The following is a 23387-nucleotide window of genomic DNA, read 5'->3' as shown; positions in this document are numbered from 1 at the left end:
GGGTCTGATTGGATGGCTTGTTACCACACATCACACATCAATCAGAAGTTTTCTATCAGCTGAAGTGGGCAGATGTCTGAAGCAACAACCTTATTGATCTGTGGTGCCTTTGTCTTGTTATTCAGCGGGAACCATTTCTGTGAATAACAAGGCCATGGTGGCTGAGAGGCTGCATGAAAGCGTCCAGATATCACACTGTCAGCCTTTCAAAATGACTGAATTACTCAATGCATTCAAGCTACATTATTTGCGGTTTTGAAAGTACAACACTGTTTCCAAAGAAGTCGGGACACTGTGAAATGGAAATGGAAACAGAATGTGATGATTGCAAAACTCTGAAACCCCATGTTTAATTGAAAATAGCACAAAGACATGTTATATATGTCCTCATTTAGAATTTGATGCCAGCAACATGTTTCAAAAGGTTGAGACAAGGTCATGTTTACCAATCTGTTGCATCACCGCTCATCTCCCCTAACAACACTCTGTAAGTGTTTGGGAACTAGACCAACTGTCATCATTTTCAAAGTGGAATGTTTTCCGGTTTGTGCCTGATGTACAATTTCAGCTGCTCAACAGTTCATGTCTCCTTTGTCGTATTTTACGCTTCATAATGCAGCAAACATTTTCAATGAGTGACAAGTCTGGACTGCAGGCAGGCCAGTTTAGCAGCCAGACTCTTTTAGTATGGAGCCGTGCTGTTGGAATACGAGCAGAATGTAGTTTGGCATCATCTTGCTGAAATAAGTAAGGCCTTTTCTGAAGAAAGGCGTTGTGTACTTGGCAGCATATGTACTCCAGAACATGTATATGTGGTTCAGCATTAATGGAGCCTTCACAAGTGTGCAGGTTACCGATGTGTCATGTGCACTAATGCCCCCTCATACCATCACAGGTGCTGGCTTTTGAACTGTGTGCTGACAACCAGCCGGATGGTCCCTCTCCTCTTTAGCCACGAGGACACGGCCTCTGTGATTTCCAAAAAGAATTTCAAATGTCGACTCGTCGGACCAGAGGACGGTTTTCCACGTCACCTCAGTCCATCTTAAAAGAGCTCAGGACCAGAGAAGGCGGCTGCGTTTCTGGATCTGGTTTATATTCGGTTATGTACACAATTAAATCCCCTTATTCTCTGCAGTTTTAAGTTGAGAAACATTATTCTGAAACTGTTTCACTATTTGCCAACGCAGTCTGTCACAAAGTGATGAACCCCTCTGCATCTTTACTGACTCAGCCTCTCTGGGAGGCTCTTTTTATACCCGATCATGTGACTCACCTGTTGCCAGTTAACCTAATTATCAGTGAGATGTTCCACCAGCTGTTTTCTTTTACAACTTTCCAGCCTTTTGTGGCCACTGTCCCAACTTTTTTGAAATGTGTTGCTGGCATCAAATTCGAAATGAGGATATCACCTAGAATGAGAGAATGAACAACATGTGATATGTTGTCTTAGTGCTATTTTCAATTAAAATGGGATTTCAGTGTTTTGCATATCATCACAATCTGTTCCTATTTGCGTTTTACACAGCGTCCCAACTTATTTGGAAATGGGGTTGTAGGCAATTTTCTGCCAACTGGAGTGTAGCTATTGTTACTCGTTAAAATTCAATGGTAGAAAACATGTTGGCAACTGACAATTTAAAGTCAAACCACAATTTTAAGCTTGATGTAGTTGAGACTGACTTTGAGCAAGAGCAATAATCTTCAATTATGTTAAAAACAACAAATCTCTTCAATCCCTGAATGCTTTTCCAACCATCTGTAAGACCCAAATGTAGGGTTTCCTTTACTCCAGATTTTTTATTTTTTCTTGATCCTGCTTACATTCCCATATTGGAAAAACACTACCAAAGTCAAATGAACTGGTTAACCAAGTTAATGGAAATATGTTGAAGTGCATTTCTGTGCTACTTTGTTGAAGTTGTTTTCTAAAAATTCTTGAAGTGCATAACAGCAAAGAGTCAAGAGTCTGCAGCCACGCTCACGGCTCTGTGGTGCACGTGATGCTCTGCGATGTATTGGCTAAATGCTAACGTCAGCTTGCTGAAATGTTTCTGATGACAATGCTAACATGCTGATGGTTAGCAAGTACCATGTTCAACCTCTTAGTTTAGTGTTTTAGCATGCTAACATTTAGCACAATGTGTAGCCCTTAACCCAAAGTACACCTGAGGCTATTGGGGGTGTCTTTAGTTTTGCAAGTATTTGGTCATAACTAGTCATCAAAAGTCTTTGTAAATTGAAGTTTTGACCAGAAGATGGTGCTAGGTGAAAAGTCTGGGGACCACTGGTGTTGAATTTATTCTCCAGGGACATTGAATATGCTACCTGTAGCAAATCCATCCAAGTGTTGTTAAGATTGGCATTGCTAGCATGACTTAAAAAAAAAAAAAACACTCTAAAAAGCATGTATAACAGCTATCAAGCTAACATGATAAATGAAATCCTCCTGATATGAAAAGAAACAGGCAGTCTTTAGCATACACACATTTATTTGAAAGTGCAACACAACTGATGCAGAAAAGCACAACACACACTTTGAACAGAGTTACATTCACACACATACACTCAACTCAGCAGCACTGTGCGGTCTGAAGCATGAACTCGTTGAACTGAACTTGGAGTATAGCTCATACAAACGTCTGCTGCTGCATAATGTAAGATCGTTCTTTTGCATATAAAGAATAATTTTGTAATACTTCAGTTCTGAGTACAGGGAGGACATTTTCCATATGATCATCCTCAAACCTTCATTGGTTTCCATTCATGTGTTGGATCCCAGTGAAGCGGCGAGTTCCCTCCAATGGTACATTTGGCTCCTTCGTTTTCTTAATGGACAAATTTCACACAGCTGCAGTCCTTTATTGTACATAAAGTATATAAACAGCAAAACACAGCTCACAGACTTCTCAAGGCCAGACATGCTTATTCAAAGGAATCGTTTCTCACGAATGGAACTGGCATGCCATGAACAAAAGTTCTTACACTCGTTTTTTCTTCAGACATCTATTCATTATAGTTGATAATTTCATTTTTCTTTAATATTTTCTGTGTACTTTTATCCCATCAGTCCTTGGGAAAGCGAAATGATTGAAAAAAAACAAAAACACAGAGTATCCAGCACTGGTCGACCTTGTGCATCTGATAAAGACGTATGTATTCTAGTCATTTTTTTTCTTTCTCTGTAGAAAATTATTGAACTTTCATTTCAAAATGACACATCCACCGTTTGAAAAAAGTGACACCTACTGCTACAAAACTATCTATAGCACCAAATGAAAACTAATCAGGGAATGGTTTGAAGGAAAGTGGGAAAATAATCCTTTGTTGATCAAAGCGAAAATACTTTTACAGACATAACTTCTGAACAACTTCTTTTTTCCAATATACACTGAACCGTCGAATGAAGAAAAACGAAATGACAAAGTATAAACATCAGGCTGCCAAGTCAGGCCAATGCAGGTCTATAGAACATAATGAATTAGTGTCACAATCACTTAATCTTCAAATCTGCCTCAAGATGTCAAAATCTTGCAGTCACAGATGTCCAGGCTCTCAGAGTCTCGTTCAGTCCGCCACAGAGTCTGACATGCAGCGTCGAGCACCTCCTCCCCTCTGGTGAAAGACTCGTCCTTCGCAAAGTTTCATTTTGTATTGCATCAGAGTGGGATAGGCCTTGTCAAAACCTGCACGCACGCACACAGTTTTAAGAAGCTGCCAATGTGTTGCATTAGTGATAGAGGCTTAATTGTGGCTGATTTGGGGAAATTATGTTCAAGAGAATTTTGAAGAAGCCGTCCGTTTGTAAGAAACCTAATGGTGTCCATAATCAGGCAAACAGCAGCTGAGGGTGCGGCTGTGTCAACCGTTGCTTTCTGCCCAAAAACATGTGGTCTTTTTGTCAGTGGAGACGGACGAATGCACAAACAGGCTCGACTAACATACCGACAAGATAATAAAAATACAAAATAACCTTCTGCATTTGGCTTGCTGCTCATTTCACATCACGCTGCATGATGTGTTTTTCACCTGTCATTTTTCTGCACAAATAAGGTAAAGTGAGATTGCACCTTCCCATTAATGTCACAGCAATGGCAAAAAAGAAAGATACAGTAACCAAGGCAACAGAATTATCCACAATTTCTAATGAAACTTGTAAGAGGCTACAAATTGCTTTGTTGATGATAGGGACCCAGTGATCTGGCTGTGGGTCATCCCTGTTTATAAAGCATAACACGGCACATGCAACCCAAGCTGAAAAAAAAAGCTACAAATCTTTGGTGCATTCCTTGTTTAAAATAATGGAACATTAATGGATTTATAATACATCAAAATCGCTACCCCGAGTTCAGGCCTGTTGTCTCCTGACTGTTAGATTGTCTATTTGTGGGGCTACAGTGCGGCTGAAAGCCATTTGCAATGCTCGGGCAGTCCGTGGGGCACCTCATATCGCCCTAATGTGCTCATAAGCAGCGGTGGCTGACCTTCCTTAATGAGGATTAATGCAGGATCAGATTAGAGTTTGTGCCTGTCCAGACACACTTCCGCCACGACATTCCCACCTGCCTGTTATTGATTGCACACACTGAGCTACAATTTGGGTTCCTGTCCCTGTGCGGTTAAATGCAGGGCTTGTGGGGGAGAAAAAGTAAGATGGTAACAAGGAGAGGAAGAGGAATAGGGGAAGCGTGATATATGCAGGATTGCACTGGAAAATGATATAAACCCAAGAAAGTGGGGAGAGATTGAATACAAAAAACATGAGTGAATGTAAAAGAGTGGGGTAGGGGAACATTTAATATTATCATTGGCACGGACCAGTGCTTTTCTCAAGAGTGCATTGGCTCTAAATGCATCATTTTGTCGCCATGGACAACCAAACATTAGAAACGAGCAGATGTGAATCTAGAGCAGTGCCCCAAGTCCTTGAGTTTTAAAGCAACACATTAGTGCATCTGAAAGCCTAACTCAAACACACATAATGTTGCTGTGTGTCTGGCACTAGTTGTTGTCCAATCCCAGTCCGAAATATACAGTGTTCTAGTAGTTTAACTGGTTTGATTTCATGGTTTAATTGCTGTGACATTTCATGGGATTTCTCGGGGTCTCCCCCAACTTGCTGTCCCAATCCTTTAGCAGCCAAACGTTAAATACACCACTAAGTTCACTACTTAAATACACACCAGCATTAAACAACCTGCCAACCACATTTCTCATTAAGCAGAAAAATGCAGCAAAAACTGGCAATATTTTCATCTTCCTTCACACCCATTAGTAAGCCTTGTTTCCTCAGGTTTTCAGCATGTTTTTCTCTCTTCCCTCTCAGCGGCGATGTCCCATATTCGTAGGTTCCTCTCATACATCACATCTAAATATAGACTTTCACGTCTGCTGAGCAAGAACCAGATATAAAAAAAATAAACACAAAAGAATGTAGGTGTCACCGAGACAGGGGTCTGACAGCATGGAGACGGAGAAGGTGCGTCACCGTCCGCTGGAATGTATACAAGTGCCAGTCAGTCACTGGGAATGGGGCGGTGGGCTCGGGGGCTTGGTCAGGGTGTTGGCGGAAGTCTCGGTGGTGGCCACTAGTCATACTGGCCCTTCAGTCAAGCCCTCCAGGGGAAGGGTGGTGGCATTGTCAGTGGGCTGTGGGTCGTCCTGGGGATGCGGGGGCGTGTGGGCGGCAGCAGTCAGACTGGCATAAGGCAGGTGGCAGTCCATGTGCAGAAAGGGTGGGTAGTGCTGGCGATAGCAGATGTACGCAAACAGCAACCCGATCACTCCTCCAACAAAGGCGTCTGTAAAATCACAAAAACAAATATATTTTAAGGTTTGCATCTTAGATAATTTTAGCCTACGCGCAGGAAGGAAAATAACACCTGCTCTTAAAACGAGCGCGATCAATTAGGCACTGCTTCATGTGTGAGAGCGTCTCTGTGATCAGTCATCGTGCCTGGCTAGTTTACAGAGTGATGAAAGTAAAGTGAAAAGCAAAGCGATGGATCTGTTCTATTGAGCACTGGGCTCACTTGCCTCTGGACAGGCTGTCTCCGTCACTTTGTCATCTCTGCTGAACAGTTTTGTATTAGACTTGGTCCCCTTGGAGATATAATACATCAGCTAATATCACACTGCTGTGGTGAATATAAAGCCTATGTTGCAGGGTATAGATCAAAATGACATGGCTGGTTTCTGAAGCAGCTGAAGGAGAGGTTTCCATAACATCAAAATGATATTTCTCCAAAGGTCCCACCAAACTCCCTTTATTTTCTCCTTCTGGGTGGAATGAAATATAATACAACATCGATTTCCACCATTCAGAAAGCATACAATGCGTGAGCTTGCTCTGTGAATGTTTCATCGACTCCTGTCAACTGAATTTAATAGCCTGTGACTTAATGGGATATATTAGTTTGGTGTCTCATTGAGAAAGCGATTGGAAGGCCAACCTTTCCCTCGAGAACAGAGCGCACCTCCAAAGTGCAAAAGGATGGTGAGAATATTAGTATCCATCAAGCACGGCTCAGCAGCCAGGCTAATGGGGGCTCCCAGCTTGTGTTTACACTGAGTGCAGAGTGGGGCCCCTCAAGTTTAATGGGCTGCACCACTGCTGCTTATGTACAGTCTGCCGGGGAGAGAGGGGGGCAGAATGTTATGTGTCGAGCTAAGAATTACTAAGAGGACGCAGGAAGTGGTCGGCTTGCATGTTGCTATGTAACTACTGCGATGTGTTGTACTTTTGATGTAAATAAATCCTGCTTGTTAAAAGACTTGTCTGTTGTGTAGTCCTGCTCACCAGGAACATATGGCTGTACTAAACCTAATTAACACCATATGATAGAGCAGTCATCATATTACCACATTTTCTCTCCTGCACCCCACCCACATGCATTCCCTTCCCTCTGTCCCTCCAAGTCTCTCCAGCTCTGTCAGAACAGATATGAAAAACTGAAGCTTGTAATTCCATTTTTTTTCCCAGGCTGCTGAATTAAATGCCTCCTCATTATCATATGAGGCATTATGCTATAGCTGACAGAAAACAGCCTTATAAAACACAATTTTCAGTCTGTTGGACAAATAACAAGCTGCCCAGTGTTATTTTTTAAGCCTTTCCTTGATTTGTCAGCCATGCTGATTCAGATAAAAATGTGATTACAGCAGTGCAGCTGTTTGAAATGAGCAGCACCCCCAGTTTGCCTTATAAATGATCTGTATAATGATTATAAAAGTGCCTAGAGCCAGGTGCGAATGAAACAGTCTTCTGCACAGCAATCCTTCTCAGGCTGATAAAACACGACGTAATTTCAGACGACACAGCATTTAGTTGAAAGTAATTTGGACTGATGCAGGAAAATCATATTCACATGTGCTGCGTCTGAGCTGTTAGGCGGACCTTGCCAGTGGTGCTTGTAGTCGCAGGTCCGGGACAATGCAATCATCATAGCGCTGTAGAGAGGCAGCACCATGGCGCAGAGACGCCAGCTACGCCCTCGACCCTGATCTGTAAAACACTGCAGCTTGCCCGCCAGGTAGAAGGATGTGAAGCCAAGACCGGAGAATGCAACTAGCAGGCGGAGAAGTGGACAGACAAAGAGAAAGAAGCGAAGGTGGTCAAGATTGATAATTATATACAGCATTCAGATTAAAAATTCTCATCCTCTCTGTGGCTGTGGAATCAGACTGGGACCATGTCTCAAGGGAGTGTCTCTAAAATGTGCAACAGGTGACATGTGCAAAATGATAAAAGCAACATACCTGCAACAACCTGGATAACTATAGCGTGACAATAAAGCCTTTTAAAACATAATGAAGAATACACATGGGAGATTTGCAGCTTGTCCACTCTCATCCCCTTGCAGGTAAGCTCACTGCCTTCATACTAAATCACTGTGTGTGACAGGTGCCTGAGAGCAGGCGAAGGCAAACACACCACCAGATCTATACAGCTGTGCTAAGCACAACCCACACACTGCAGGAGTCGTATTTAGGAATGTGCACACTCCTGCATACTGTTGAATGTGGCATCATTGTGCATCCTTGAGCCAATACGCAGCACAAAATTAGATTCTTAAAGACTGGTTGTGTGCAATCACTGCCTAACTGAGATAAGAGAGAGACTATGCCAGTCCCAAATTATACCACATGTCAAGATTAGTATAGAGCTGATACATTATACATACAGTAGTTAATGAAAAATATTCACAGAACCACCTGTGACCTGAGAGCCTGAGGTCACAGTGAAGCCAAAACCTTGTATGAGAAACAAATGACTTAGCTTCTGGCCATGCTGTGCTCAAGGAGGTCTGTGTCTTAGCTGATGGTGGATAGTGACAGAAAAACAGTGGTGGTCTAATTGTATGAATTAAAGGTTGTGTGATGGAGCTGTAAAAGGTGCCACTGAGACAGGGTCATTAGTTTACTGCTGCAGCGGGCCAAACAGCACCCATCAGCACCCATCAGCACCCATCAGCTGCCCATTTGTCCCTCAACCCGCGAACTGGCCCAGAATACTAAGGACGAGGACACGTGTGCAGCCTGTAGAGAGAGAGGAAGGATGATGGGAGAAAAGTCAGAGGTAGAAAGTCCAGCTGTCTCAGTGGCTGTCCTGCTGTCGGGGAGAAGGAGTTGACTCCATTAAGAACTTAAGAACATTTTCCATGAGGCAATTTAGACCAATATATTGGACGGCTGGTATAGGCTGATATTACATTTTTATTATAATATGGTTATGGAAATAACCGGATATGATGGACATAGTTCACTTGATTGCATTTCTACTTTAAAACTGACTGAATCTAACATGTGGTTTTGGCTGGTTTCCACAAAAATAAGTATGGGGCACTGGTTTTCTGGTTGTTGCTACCCAGCTGACATATTGGTGTGAGCTTGTGTGGGTTAAATGTCGGCAACATGGACAACAAGTGGACATAAGATAAACTGTGTTGGCCCCATAAATGCAGGAATCAGGAATCAACAGTAACTGGACAGTGTAGGCTGTAGAGGCTTGCTTTCAATGTGGTGGAGCTCTGCACCTCCAACAAGCTGCCTGGTGGAAATGAACACTGAAGTGAAGCTGACACACTGCCATTAGGTGGTGCAACATGATAAAAAAAAGCCTTAACTAATTTTAGAGTTAATGCTGTTTGAATAAAATTTAATTAGAAATATCAGTGAACAAAACCAAGCAGGGGTCCTATGATTACACCCAGTGTGAGTGCTGAGTAGACATGTGGTGGCCAATCGGCTCTGGCCATGCAGGGAGGCCCATTAACATAGATGCTTCTGGCACTGCAGGTCGCGCTTTGGCACAGTGGTGCTTTGAGCTAAATGCTTTCAGCATGCTGACAATGATATGACGGTGATATTTAGCAGGTATCATGCTTATCATCTTAGTTAACAATTGCTCATTAGCACTAGATTCAAAAAGCAGCTGAGATTGATGGCAATTTCATTGGTATTGCAGGTATTTCATCAAGGGGCTGAAATATTGATCTGAAGACAGTGCTTGGTTAAAAGGTAGGGAATCTTTTTAATTTATCCTACTGGGACCTTAAATATCTGTGGCAAATTTCAAGGAAATCCATCCAATAGTTGTTAAGACATTCATTCAAATGTCAACCTGATGGTGATGCTAGATGAAAAGTGACTGGTAAAGTCCACAGGGGTCATCCTCTGGTGACCACGAGTGTCTGATCACATTTTCAAGTCAATTTATCCAATAGTTGGTGAGACATTTTTATTCTGGACCAAAATGGTGGACCGCCCAGCCAAAACAGTACAGTTAACACGGCCTAGAACAGACGGTAATCAAGTGGAACCAATATGGGAAGCTCATACCGCTGACTGTATGGACCGCTTCACAACCTCACCTGCTAGAGACCATATGGTGGTTTAAGTTGTGAGAATAAATTTGGCCAGTGGGTCCAATTTAATAGCTTAAGCTTTTAAAGTGGGCCAGTAGTTGATAGCCTTTGGAAGCTGAATTCACAGAGGGCTAGATTAATCAAGTTAATGGATTCAGTCGGTAAAATTCACCCATATGGAGAGCAGGGAAAATATGGAATATGCTAAAGAATTAATTGACACCCTGTGGTATATAAAATCCAACACATCATCATCCCCACCCACAAAGTTTACCTCACTGGCTGAACAGAAAACAGCATTCATCTCTGGCTCAGTTCATCAGTCCGGTCCTTCTGTTCGGAGGCTATGAAGAAGCCATCTGAGATCCTCAGTCTCAGCATCCTCGCCCTCACCGCCCATTCATCTCACTTCTGGATGACCTCTCCACATATCCATTCCCACAGCAGCTCGCACCATTCATTTTAATGGCTTTAACCAAAGCTCAGACGATTGCATTACTCATTTGGATAGACAGAGCTAAATTATCCATGAACCAGTGACTCAGTCTGCTGACTGAACACTTTAAGTTGGGAGAACTCACAGCAGCTTTACATAACGAAATCACACATTTCCCAAACACCTCACCTCCGATTGTGCAGTTTCTCTTGAGCTGATCCACCGATGAACTGCAACTTTCTAACACGCAGATAAATACATATTAGTACAGCGTTTATTGTGGCTTTCTTTGTTTTTTTATCTTGTTCTGTATGAAAATCAAATTCAGCTCCCAAAATTCCATTTCTTCGTGACGACAGGGCACAAAACTCGGTTTGGGATCCCACAGGGACGCAGTTTGTCATGATTCCTTGTTATCATTATTCATTCAGAGTGACGAGGGCTGGATCTTATCCAAGCATGCTTTGAGAATAAGGCAGGGAAACCCCATGGACAGGTCACCAATCCCTCAGAGGATGAACACATTTATTCACCCGTGGTTTCAAAGCAAAAAATGTCAAGTTCAATACTAATTTATGCGTGTCTGGACTGAAGGAAACTACTGAAACAGAAAAGACTAAATTTTTAAAATGGGCTTAGGTATATCTCTCAGTTTTTCTTCATTTTTGAGTTTGGGGCTTTTATGAAATTATATGTGGTAATAAAGACAGAAAAAACATGAAGTAACTGTAAATGGAAACATATATGTATGTATGTATTGTATATATATATATATATATATATATACATAGATATGTATACAGTATTATGTAGATTTATAGATTTGTAACACTGATATGAAGAGATTGCATTCTAATTACCAATTGTATCATAAGTAGCAGTAAATGTGTGTGCTTTATTTCCATAATGCATACAAACAATATGTTTGCAGACACAGTGAGTCAACATCTTGAGGATTACACTAATAAAAATGCTTTGGTGTTATGCATTATACATGAGTGGGGGTAGCAAGTACGCGTCGCTCTCACACAGAGACACACACAAACACATTTCTACATGTAAATTTAGCATAATTAACTAAGCCAATATATGTGCAGCGGCAGGGCGAATACTAGGTGTACTCAAGACCCATTGAAGGATGCTCCCCAAGAGGCAGCAGGAGTCCCGGAAAGGCCAGAGGACAGAGAGGAGGTCAACAAAGGGAAAGACATCTTAGCAATGAAGCTGCCTCATGCATTTAAAAAGCCTATAACAGTAATTCCTCTGAGACAAAACAAAGATTCCTAATGAGACTGATGAATGCAGGGCGATTGTTTTTTTTTTTCATCTTGGAACGAGCACAAGGTTTGTTCAGAGGTTGCGAGTGAATAAGAAGTGAGAGTGGATGCACTTTTCAGAAGCAAATGGGGGTGATTTCTGCAAACATGGAAGAACTGAGAAAGAGCGGTGAAAAAAATGTGGAAAGATGGAAAAAAAAGTATGATTGATGTCAATTTGACTTGGGCAGAGCAGCATCATAAATTGAACATAACTTAGTCTGAGTCTTACATACTTTTTCACATCCACTCTTATACCCAACTTACATCCCTGCACCCATTTGGTGCGAACATGTGTTCTCCCTTCAGCATAAATTACCATAACTTTGGTCATCCTCTGAATTTTCATTTAGTGCCATCATCAGGTCAAAATTTAAATGTGTCCAATACTCTGGTTTATGTAGAAATTCTAACAAAACTAACGACATTCCCATCAGCTGCAGCTATTTTCTGCTTGCTGCTAATTAGCAACTGTTTTTACTGAAACCTAGAGACAATTTTCATTATTTTTAAGTCATTGGTAGCTTCAAAATGATCACGGTGTGTTACTTTGTGGGACAATAGTCTCACCCCGCTCCAGGATAGAGGAAGTGCAGGATGCATATTTTCATTCTCAGTACACTCCATTGAGCCATTTTTCCACTGTGAAAGTATCCAAAGCACCGTGTGATCTAATTTCGTCTGTGAGCATGTGGGAGTGGCAGGGGTCAGCGGTGAGGGAGGTTGGCCCGGCAACGACTGGGCAGATCTAAGAGCTCTAAATGAGATGAGGTACGAGGCATGAAGGAACGGGCGATAAGAGGAGAAGCACCGCAGACTGCATGGCAGAAAAGGAAGCCACGGTGAATTAGGATTGTTCTGTTGAGCCTGTTTTTGACAAGTGGTAGATAAGTGCTCTATCAAACTACAGGGTTTGGCTTCAAAGACTGGTGTCATGCTCCGGTCAAAGCCTCTGTCGTCTAATGATTTTGGTCTCTTTACCTTTCTCCACTTTATTTCTGTTGGAACGTCTGTCATTGAACTGTGGCCGCACACACATATGACCCGTTGAGCGGATCACTGACAGTAACAGCTCCGCTTTCTATCTCTGACCTTCGACCCTTGCAGGGACAAGCGAGGCACCCCTCTGCCTCTCGTCAGAAGCGGCTGATGCAGATTCCACCATTAACATCCAAATTCCGACAGGAACTCATTGTTAGGTCCGCGTAATCGCTGCTGCACTCCAACACAAGATGTTCGTCGACCTCTCCAGACACAGATTGAGAGAGTTACAGTAAAAACATCAGGGCACATTTGGCAAAGGTGCAATTCTCTCTGAATGAGGCAATACGATGGACATTCAAAGCTAAGGCTGATTTAATATAGATGGTTGTGCATAAGTGAAAGAAGCTATGCGGAGACTCAAAACATGATTAGGTCCCTCACAGGATTCATTATTTTTTGAAAGTGCATTTTAATTGATCATATCTAATGGCTTAATAGGCACAAGGAGAGACACTGAGATGAATATGAATAAGAAGGAGACGATTTGCAGCTCATGCTTCAGGGCCGGCTTGCTTTACTGCTCTATATATTGGTGCAGTGGGTTCAGGGGAGTTGGTATTTATCTGTTTGTTTTTGTCTTTCTGGGACCTGTCTCCTCCAATTTCCAATTTTACCATGTTACTTTGCTTTGAGGTGAAGAAAATAAATCAAAACACAGAGAACCCTGAGCGGCTTTAAAAAACTTTGAAATGCAATAATAGTTTGTGTACTTTTAAAAAATAGCTGTCATCAAACACTGAAGCCTAGTGTATATTTATATTTTTGTCCTGGCTGTTTCTGATGGATTAGTTTTGGTTTTATTTTTACTATGTATCAAGGAGATTATGTTGCATCCTTTTGGGAGAGACAAGAGTGTCTGGATGCAAAATGGTTTCTTTTACCTACAGTCTGAGCCTCGGGCTTCATACCAGCCAGAAGCGATGTTGCGTTATGTCCAGATGCCACCTTGAATACGGCTACGTTCACTCTTGCCATTTGCTTTGCCCGACACGCTGTCCATTGTCACATTTGTCTGCGTAAAAACTTCTACGCTGCTGTGGTGAAAAGGGACACAGACAGGAAATTGAATTCCTTCCGCTCTCTGGACGTGCCGGCACATGGGTGCTCCCTGTGTCCCTGTCGCACGGTTCGCTCAATCACTTTCTCACTCGCAGTGCAACAACATAAGGCCATTAGAGCTGTTGCGCAGATGAATGTAATCCATACACAGTGCTGCAGTGAATCACGGAGCAATGTCCCTCTCTGCCATTTCTTGTGGGATGCAGCCAGCACTTCAAAGCATTTCTTCCTTACAGCAGGTGTCTGAGAAGCTGTGAGAAAGTGCTGTAATATTATACTAAAACATCAATTTGAAATCAGACTGGGCCATGAAATTACAGCCGTCTTTATCGTTAAGAAAAAGACTATCTGCTATCTTTCACTATCTAATTAAGAGCAATTAATCCCACGTTTGATTTGAAGCCTTTTATAGAGCGGTTTAAGACAGTCGCCCTCACAGCAGGATGGCAATTAAACACATTCGCAAACCATTTGAGAGGCATTTTGTTTGAGCGCACACACACACGTTCTCATTCTCAAGAACACATCTTCCTGAGCTCACATTTAACGTTTTCAGATAGAATATGAAATACAAATAAATAAATATATATGAGTTCAAGGATTTTGCTGTCACGTTAAATGCTTCAGCTGGTGCAACCATTTACACATCCCTGCAGTATTTTTTGCAATTACCTTGCGCATATGTACATCTAGAGTGGAAATGTAACACAAATTTGAGGAAAAACAAGCAATATAACTATCAAGCATGCCGCAGTTGGGGTTCTCTTTCATAGCATTCGTTTCGTGTCTCACTATGGGGAACGCCTCCTGCGTGACCTCATCAGAAGCACAATAACACTACGCCAGCCTCCGATTGGCTGGCATGAGTGACGCCTATGTCAGGAGGAGGGGAACCCTCCCCCTATATATTAGGCTGACATAGCGGCAGTCGTCATTCAAAAACCTCTTCTCGCTTCTCACAGAAGCCTGTCGACAACTGTGCTGTTTTGGGCGCTAAGCTAAACTGTCCACAGACCGGAGTGCACAACTCGGTCACCGGGCGCTTCGTTCCCAGCTGTACAGTTGCACGCTAGTTAAGGAACAGTAGCAATACTCTTTCACAGCTAGCTCTTGGTATAAAGTAGCAATACTTTTGCCTGGGAAATAGCAATATTTTCCGAATCAAAGTAGCAATACTTTGGACATCGTGGGTAGTGTTAATAATACCAACTGGTAGCAATACCGTGTCACAGGTGTATTAACGGTACCACACAATAGGTAGCGATACCTCTAGAGGAGTAGCAATACTTCTGCCCCTACGCCAAGTAGCTGCACAAGCTATAAAGCGACCTTAAAACGCTGCTAGTGTTAATAGCAAGTTAGCTAACCATGGCTACCGCTATCAACCCCAGTGAAGTAGAGAAAAGCCCAAAGCTATGTCCCTGTGGCAACAAAATATCGAACTGGGACACTCACCCTGTGTGTGCTGCATGTCTGGGCTTACCCCACGCTCAGGCTGCCTTAAGCTCCACCGACGAGTGTATCCACTGCGCTGCCTTTCCACGTAAGCTGCTTCGCCGCCGACTAGCCCGCCAGGCTAGTCTGTCAGGGGGAGACCCGCTGATGTGCGAGACAGCTGCGCCGCAGGTAGACACGGACATGTCCGAGGGCTTGACCGCTACACCTGGACCGAGCTGGGCGGATGTAGATCCCCAGCTGCAGGACCCCGCTTTCCCGTCTCCGGAGATGGACGAGGTTTGCGAAAGCCTCGCCACCGCTCGGGCAATCCTGGGTGGAGATGCGGAGGGTGACGGAGATGAGTCGGCCGACTCGGAGCTCCTGTTGTCCGACGACGAAGAGGAGGACTCCATCCTCCTTGCTAGCGACCGCGGGGCTGCAAAGCCCCCCGTCGCAGAGGGAAGCGTCCAGCTCCCACCGTCGTCTCCCACCGACCTTGACATGCAGGACATGTGTAAGCGCGCGGCTAACAGGCTCAGCATCCCGTGGCCCGTCGCCCAAGCGGAGGTGGTGAAATCACGGTTTGACGGCAAAAAACTGCCCAAAGCAAAGAAGACGGGAAAGCAAATGTTGCCAATTTTCCCGGAGCTTCTGGACGAGATAGCCGTGACCTGGAAGGAGAGACCATACAGCGAGAAACACCCGATTGCGGGTAGCTCTCTGTTGGATTGTGAGGGAATGGAAGCCCATGGTGTCCGCCAGATGCCACCCATAGAGCCGCTGGTTGCGACCCACCTCCACCCAAAGGCCTCCATGTCTTCTTCGGCCCCCTCTCTTCCTTCCAAGATGGACCGCTTCCAGTCTAGCCTCACCGATAAGGGCTACAAGGCGGCGGCTCTGTCAGTGAGAGCCCTAAATGCCTCCTCCATGCTAATGGCTTATCAAGCTGAGCTGGAAGAGGACATGACGGCCAAACCAGATTCCACCTTGTGGGAAGAAATCTGCGTCATAACGGACCACGTCCTTCGTCTCCACAAAGTGGCCATACAAGCTACGGGGAGAGCCATGGGTCTCATGGTTCTCCAGGAGAGGGCACGCTGGCTCGGGCTCACGAATTTGACGACCAAGGAGAAGGAGGAGCTCCTCGACACTCCGGTCGTCCCTCAGGGTCTCTTCGGTGCAGCCGTCACCTCCATGCAGAAGAGATGTGAGGAGAAAAAGAGGGAGGATGAGGCGCTGAGACTTTGCCTGCCACGGAGGGCTCAACCCGCTGTCCCTGCGGCTCCACGCCAGACGTACGCGCAGGCCGTCTCCCACCCGGCCCCCGCTTTCAGGATCCCTAAAGTACCGAAAGCGCAGGCAGCCCCCCAGGCCCCTAGAGGTCCCAAGAACCCATGGTCTAGGAAGCAATCTCCCCAGGCCAGACCTCAACCTCAACCACCGCCACCTCCTCCAGCCACCGTGACTGGCAGGAAGAAGAAGCGGCCGGCCTGATAGCGTCTCCTCCGGAGGAGAGCGAGCCCAGTTCCCCCCGTTCGCGGGCCGCTCCACCTCCTCCCAGCTCCGTTCCAGGGCAAGTTCGACGGGACATGTTCCAGACAGAGTGCAGAAATCGGGCGGATGTTTGTGTTCTAGTGCCCGCGCATGTGAATCGAAAACGATGTTTTCAGTGTTGTCACACAAGCACTCACATGCATTCTGTAATAAAAGTGTCCCAACACGCGTATCCAGGCAGACTGCCGAGGGCGCTGTCAAATATGAAAAAATATTTCAAAAAAGATATGTTGATAAACAAGTCGAACTGCGCCATAACACAGCCAGTGGGGTCCAACAGCCCCACGGCCGTGACAACGCAGACGGTCCACGCGCCTCCATGCTGCCGGTTGAAGGCGTCGGAGCGCACGGACGGTGTGTGTTGCGCACAGGAGCCACAAGAGGGCGCCAGCACACCAATTTTGACAGAGTGGCCGGTCAGCCCACTCTCTTTACACAGGGAGAGCTGGGCTGCCTGCACTCAGTCAGCATGGGTGTTGAGAACGATAGAGAAGGGCTACAGGCTTCAGTTCAATATCGCTCCACCACAGTTCAAAGAGGTGTGTTACTCTCATGCTCAGGGCGAGTCTGCCAATATTCTCTGGGAAGAAATTTCAAATCTGAGAGAGAAAAGAGCCATCAGAGTTGTCCCTCCAGGCGAAGCTCAGAGCGGCTTCTACTCGAGGTATTTCCTAGTCCCAAAGAAAGGGGGGAGGGGGATGAGAGCCATTTTGGACCTCCGTGCCCTGAATCGTTATCTAAGGAAATACAAATTCAGGATGTTGACACATGCTTCTCTGCTGCGTTTCGTGCGCGCAGGCGACTGGTTCACGTCAATCGACCTGAGGGATGCTTATTTCCACATTCCCATATATCCCCCACACAGAAAATATCTTAAGGTTATGGATATAACCCCGGTTCTCTGATTAGCATGAGTGAGTGTCTCACTATGGGGAACGCCTCCTGCGTGACCTCATCAGAAGCACAATAACACTACGCCAGCCTCCGATTGGCTGGCATGAGTGACGCCTATGTCAGGAGGAGGGGAACCCTCCCCCTATATATTAGGCTGACATAGCGGCAGTCGTCATTCAAAACAAGCTCACCTCTTCCTCGCTTCACAGCAAGGAGGGTGGTCTGGTGAGACACTCACTCATGCTAATCAGAGAACCGGGGTTATATCCATAACCTTAAGTTCTCTTTCATAGCATTCGTTTCGTGTCTCACTATGGGGAAAATACTGACTCCCGGATTGCCAGACGAGCCTGTAAAGAAGACAACTGTCCCTAGTAAAACCTCACTGGGTAGGAGCCATGCTCTGAGAAGAACCCGTGCTCAGGACCATTTGTCCTAGAGTTGGCGCTGTGACATCCAACCTATAGAATCTAGCAAAAGTGTGGGTCGAGGCCCAGCATGCGGCTGCACACACCTCCTGAATGGAAACTCCCTTAAAAAGAGCCCAAGAGGTCGCTAGACCCCTGGTGGAATGTGCACGTAAGCCCGCAGGGGGTTGGAGACCTTTGCTACTGTAAGCAAGGGCAATAGCCCCTACTATCCAGTGAGAAAGACGCTGTTTGGACACTGGCATTCCCACATGTGGCTTTGCCCAGGACACAAACAACTGGCTGCCCTGTCTAAAACTCTGGGTCCTGTCAATGTAAATTCGTAGTGCACGAACCGGACACAGGTTATGCAAGCGCCGATGCTCCTCAGAGGAGAAAGGCGGAGGATAGAAAGCAACCAAATTTATGGGGGAGCATGAGCCCAACACCTTTGGGATAAAGGCTGGGTTAGGCTGCATACTGACACTAGTATTCCCAGGGGAAAACTGCATACATGCCCGATGCACAGAGAGGGCATGAATTTCGCCTATACGCTTAGCCGAGGCTAAGGCAAGCAACAACACTGTCTTCAAAGACAACATTTTTAACTCCGCTTGCTCTAAGGGTTCAAAAGGGGAACAGGAGAGAGCGGCTAGAACTGTGGGAAGATCCCACGATGGAACCAGTGGCCTAGACGTAGGCAATTTACGGCGTGCCCCCTTCATGAATCGACACACCAAGGGGTGCTGACCCACCGTCTTTCCATCAAGACCAACATGGCAGGCTGAAATGGCTGCCAAGTACACCTTGACAGTAGAAAAAGCCTTGCCCTTCTCAATGAGGTCCTGTAAAAATGACAGAATCACTGCTACAGAACACTGAAAAGGGATAGCTTGTGATTCCAAGCACCAGCTCTCAAACACGCGCCACTTATGCTCATACAGTGTCCTAGTTGATGAGGCTCTGGCACACTGAATAGTGTCAATAACATTGGAGGGAAGTTCCACCGCATTCAGGTTGAACCACTCACGGGCCAAGCCCATAGCGCTAGCCTCTCTGGGTGGGGATGGAAAATCTCCCCCTGCGCCTGAGACAACAGGTCCCGGCGAAGTGGCAGCGGCCACGGAGGGACAGACAGGAGCTGAAAAATCTCCGCCAGCCAGTGCTTCCCTGGCCAACGCGGGGCTACCAGGATCATGGACAGACCCCTCTCCCTCACTCTGGCCAGAGTTGGGGAAATGAGAGCCACTGGGGGAAAAGCATACAGGAGGGTTCTCGGCCACTCCTGAGACAGGGCATCTATCCCCAGAGGGGCTCCCTGGTCGCGCAGAGAGAAGAACAGGGGGCACTGTGTGTTCTCCGCTGACGCATAAACGTCCACGGTTGCCTGACCGAACCGTGACCAGATCTGCTTCACCACTTCGGGGTGAAGTTTCCAGTCTGCATAGAGTGGGTCGCGCCTGGATAACAGATCCGCCCCATAATTCAGAACTCCTGGTACATGAGTTGCTCTGAGTGACTGTAGGTGCACACTGCTCCAAACTATCAGTCTGTGTGCCAACGTGTGTAACTGGGGGGACCTCAGCCCCCCCTGTCTGTTGATATAAGCCACTACGGTGGAATTGTCCGTCCTCACCAGAACATGGTGACCTCTTAGCCACGGGAGGAAATGCCTTAGGGCTAGATGAACAGCTAGCAGCTCCAGACAATTTATGTGGGTAGAACGCATGTGAGGGTTCCACCTCCCGTTCACTGTTCTGCCCTCGTGGGTGGCACCCCAGCCAATCAGAGAAGCATCTGTGGTGATCACCTTCCTGGCTAGGACGGGTCCTATAGTCACCCCCTGAGTCAGAAAGCCCGGACTTCTCCACTGACGCAGGGCTAGCGAGCAGTCTGGGGAAACCCTCACTAGACGGCGGCCATCGCGATGAGGGTCCAGACCTTGAGAGGCTACCCAGCGCTGAAAGCCTCTCATATACAGGCGCCCCAGTGGTATGGCCACCACAGAGGAGGCCATCATGCCCAGCAGCCTCTGGCATTGTTTGAGTGTAACCATGTTGCCCCTTCGAAACATTGACAGGGTTGTCTGCATATTCTCCACTCTTTCCGGAGATATAACTACCTTGGCCTGGAGAGAGTCCAGGGTGAGCCCTATGAAGGTGATGTGTTGCACGGGCGTCATCATGCTCTTTTCTGCATTTATCTGAAAGCCCAGACCCACCAGGTGCTGCGTGAGAGCACCTGTGTGACACGCCACCTCCTGGCGAGTGGGAGCTGCCACTAGCCAATCGTCTATGTATGTGGCCACTCGAATCCCCCTTTCTCTGAGTGGGGCTACTGCCGCCTCGGTGCATTTTACAAACACCCTTGGGCTCAGTGACAGACCGAATGGCAGAACCATAAACTCGTAGGCTATCCCCTGGAAAGCAAACCGCAGATATTTTCTGTGTGGGGGATATATGGGAATGTGGAAATAAGCATCCCTCAGGTCGATTGACGTGAACCAGTCGCCTGCGCGCACGAAACGCAGCAGAGAAGCATGTGTCAACATCCTGAATTTGTATTTCCTTAGATAACGATTCAGGGCACGGAGGTCCAAAATGGCTCTCATCCCCCTCCCCCCTTTCTTTGGGACTAGGAAATACCTCGAGTAGAAGCCGCTCTGAGCTTCGCCTGGAGGGACAACTCTGATGGCTCTTTTCTCTCTCAGATTTGAAATTTCTTCCCAGAGAATATTGGCAGACTCGCCCTGAGCATGAGAGTAACACACCTCTTTGAACTGTGGTGGAGCGATATTGAACTGAAGCCTGTAGCCCTTCTCTATCGTTCTCAACACCCATGCTGACTGAGTGCAGGCAGCCCAGCTCTCCCTGTGTAAAGAGAGTGGGCTGACCGGCCACTCTGTCAAAATTGGTGTGCTGGCGCCCTCTTGTGGCTCCTGTGCGCAACACACACCGTCCGTGCGCTCCGACGCCTTCAACCGGCAGCATGGAGGCGCGTGGACCGTCTGCGTTGTCACGGCCGTGGGGCTGTTGGACCCCACTGGCTGTGTTATGGCGCAGTTCGACTTGTTTATCAACATATCTTTTTTGAAATATTTTTTCATATTTGACAGCGCCCTCGGCAGTCTGCCTGGATGCGCGTGTTGGGACACTTTTATTACAGAATGCATGTGAGTGCTTGTGTGACAACACTGAAAACATCGTTTTCGATTCACATGCGCGGGCACTAGAACACAAACATCCGCCCGATTTCTGCACTCTGTCTGGAACATGTCCCGTCGAACTTGCCCTGGAACGGAGCTGGGAGGAGGTGGAGCGGCCCGCGAACGGGGGGAACTGGGCTCGCTCTCCTCCGGAGGAGACGCTATCAGGCCGGCCGCTTCTTCTTCCTGCCAGTCACGGTGGCTGGAGGAGGTGGCGGTGGTTGAGGTTGAGGTCTGGCCTGGGGAGATTGCTTCCTAGACCATGGGTTCTTGGGACCTCTAGGGGCCTGGGGGGCTGCCTGCGCTTTCGGTACTTTAGGGATCCTGAAAGCGGGGGCCGGGTGGGAGACGGCCTGCGCGTACGTCTGGCGTGGAGCCGCAGGGACAGCGGGTTGAGCCCTCCGTGGCAGGCAAAGTCTCAGCGCCTCATCCTCCCTCTTTTTCTCCTCACATCTCTTCTGCATGGAGGTGACGGCTGCACCGAAGAGACCCTGAGGGACGACCGGAGTGTCGAGGAGCTCCTCCTTCTCCTTGGTCGTCAAATTCGTGAGCCCGAGCCAGCGTGCCCTCTCCTGGAGAACCATGAGACCCATGGCTCTCCCCGTAGCTTGTATGGCCACTTTGTGGAGACGAAGGACGTGGTCCGTTATGACGCAGATTTCTTCCCACAAGGTGGAATCTGGTTTGGCCGTCATGTCCTCTTCCAGCTCAGCTTGATAAGCCATTAGCATGGAGGAGGCATTTAGGGCTCTCACTGACAGAGCCGCCGCCTTGTAGCCCTTATCGGTGAGGCTAGACTGGAAGCGGTCCATCTTGGAAGGAAGAGAGGGGGCCGAAGAAGACATGGAGGCCTTTGGGTGGAGGTGGGTCGCAACCAGCGGCTCTATGGGTGGCATCTGGCGGACACCATGGGCTTCCATTCCCTCACAATCCAACAGAGAGCTACCCGCAATCGGGTGTTTCTCGCTGTATGGTCTCTCCTTCCAGGTCACGGCTATCTCGTCCAGAAGCTCCGGGAAAATTGGCAACATTTGCTTTCCCGTCTTCTTTGCTTTGGGCAGTTTTTTGCCGTCAAACCGTGATTTCACCACCTCCGCTTGGGCGACGGGCCACGGGATGCTGAGCCTGTTAGCCGCGCGCTTACACATGTCCTGCATGTCAAGGTCGGTGGGAGACGACGGTGGGAGCTGGACGCTTCCCTCTGCGACGGGGGGCTTTGCAGCCCCGCGGTCGCTAGCAAGGAGGATGGAGTCCTCCTCTTCGTCGTCGGACAACAGGAGCTCCGAGTCGGCCGACTCATCTCCGTCACCCTCCGCATCTCCACCCAGGATTGCCCGAGCGGTGGCGAGGCTTTCGCAAACCTCGTCCATCTCCGGAGACGGGAAAGCGGGGTCCTGCAGCTGGGGATCTACATCCGCCCAGCTCGGTCCAGGTGTAGCGGTCAAGCCCTCGGACATGTCCGTGTCTACCTGCGGCGCAGCTGTCTCGCACATCAGCGGGTCTCCCCCTGACAGACTAGCCTGGCGGGCTAGTCGGCGGCGAAGCAGCTTACGTGGAAAGGCAGCGCAGTGGATACACTCGTCGGTGGAGCTTAAGGCAGCCTGAGCGTGGGGTAAGCCCAGACATGCAGCACACACAGGGTGAGTGTCCCAGTTCGATATTTTGTTGCCACAGGGACATAGCTTTGGGCTTTTCTCTACTTCACTGGGGTTGATAGCGGTAGCCATGGTTAGCTAACTTGCTATTAACACTAGCAGCGTTTTAAGGTCGCTTTATAGCTTGTGCAGCTACTTGGCGTAGGGGCAGAAGTATTGCTACTCCTCTAGAGGTATCGCTACCTATTGTGTGGTACCGTTAATACACCTGTGACACGGTATTGCTACCAGTTGGTATTATTAACACTACCCACGATGTCCAAAGTATTGCTACTTTGATTCGGAAAATATTGCTATTTCCCAGGCAAAAGTATTGCTACTTTATACCAAGAGCTAGCTGTGAAAGAGTATTGCTACTGTTCCTTAACTAGCGTGCAACTGTACAGCTGGGAACGAAGCGCCCGGTGACCGAGTTGTGCACTCCGGTCTGTGGACAGTTTAGCTTAGCGCCCAAAACAGCACAGTTGTCGACAGGCTTCTGTGAGAAGCGAGAAGAGGTTTTTGAATGACGACT

At 47.0% G+C, this 23387-nt stretch overlaps 1 protein-coding gene across 2 annotated transcripts in view; it reads right to left on the bottom strand.

Moving 5' to 3' along the window:
* Nucleotides 1-2501: 2501 nt before the first annotated feature.
* plpp4 (phospholipid phosphatase 4) overlaps nucleotides 2502-23387 on the bottom strand; it is a 55251-nt gene continuing 34365 nt past the window's right edge. Inside the window, exons 6-7 of one of the 2 annotated variants that reach the window (XM_041947933.1) lie at nucleotides 7397-7567; nucleotides 2502-5801 (exon numbers count right to left, since the gene is read on the bottom strand). In XM_041947933.1, the coding sequence (XP_041803867.1) occupies nucleotides 5593-5801; nucleotides 7397-7567 (380 nt within the window). In that variant the 3' untranslated portion in view covers nucleotides 2502-5592. The remainder of the gene's footprint in view (nucleotides 5802-7396; nucleotides 7568-23387) is intronic. The other variant, XM_041947934.1, reaches the window with a different exon arrangement.

The sequence above is a fragment of the Chelmon rostratus genome, chromosome 11 (assembly GCF_017976325.1).
Source record: "Chelmon rostratus isolate fCheRos1 chromosome 11, fCheRos1.pri, whole genome shotgun sequence".
In the NCBI taxonomy this organism is placed as follows: Eukaryota; Metazoa; Chordata; class Actinopteri; order Chaetodontiformes; family Chaetodontidae; genus Chelmon; species Chelmon rostratus.
This window is presented reverse-complemented; position numbering and strand designations above follow the sequence as displayed.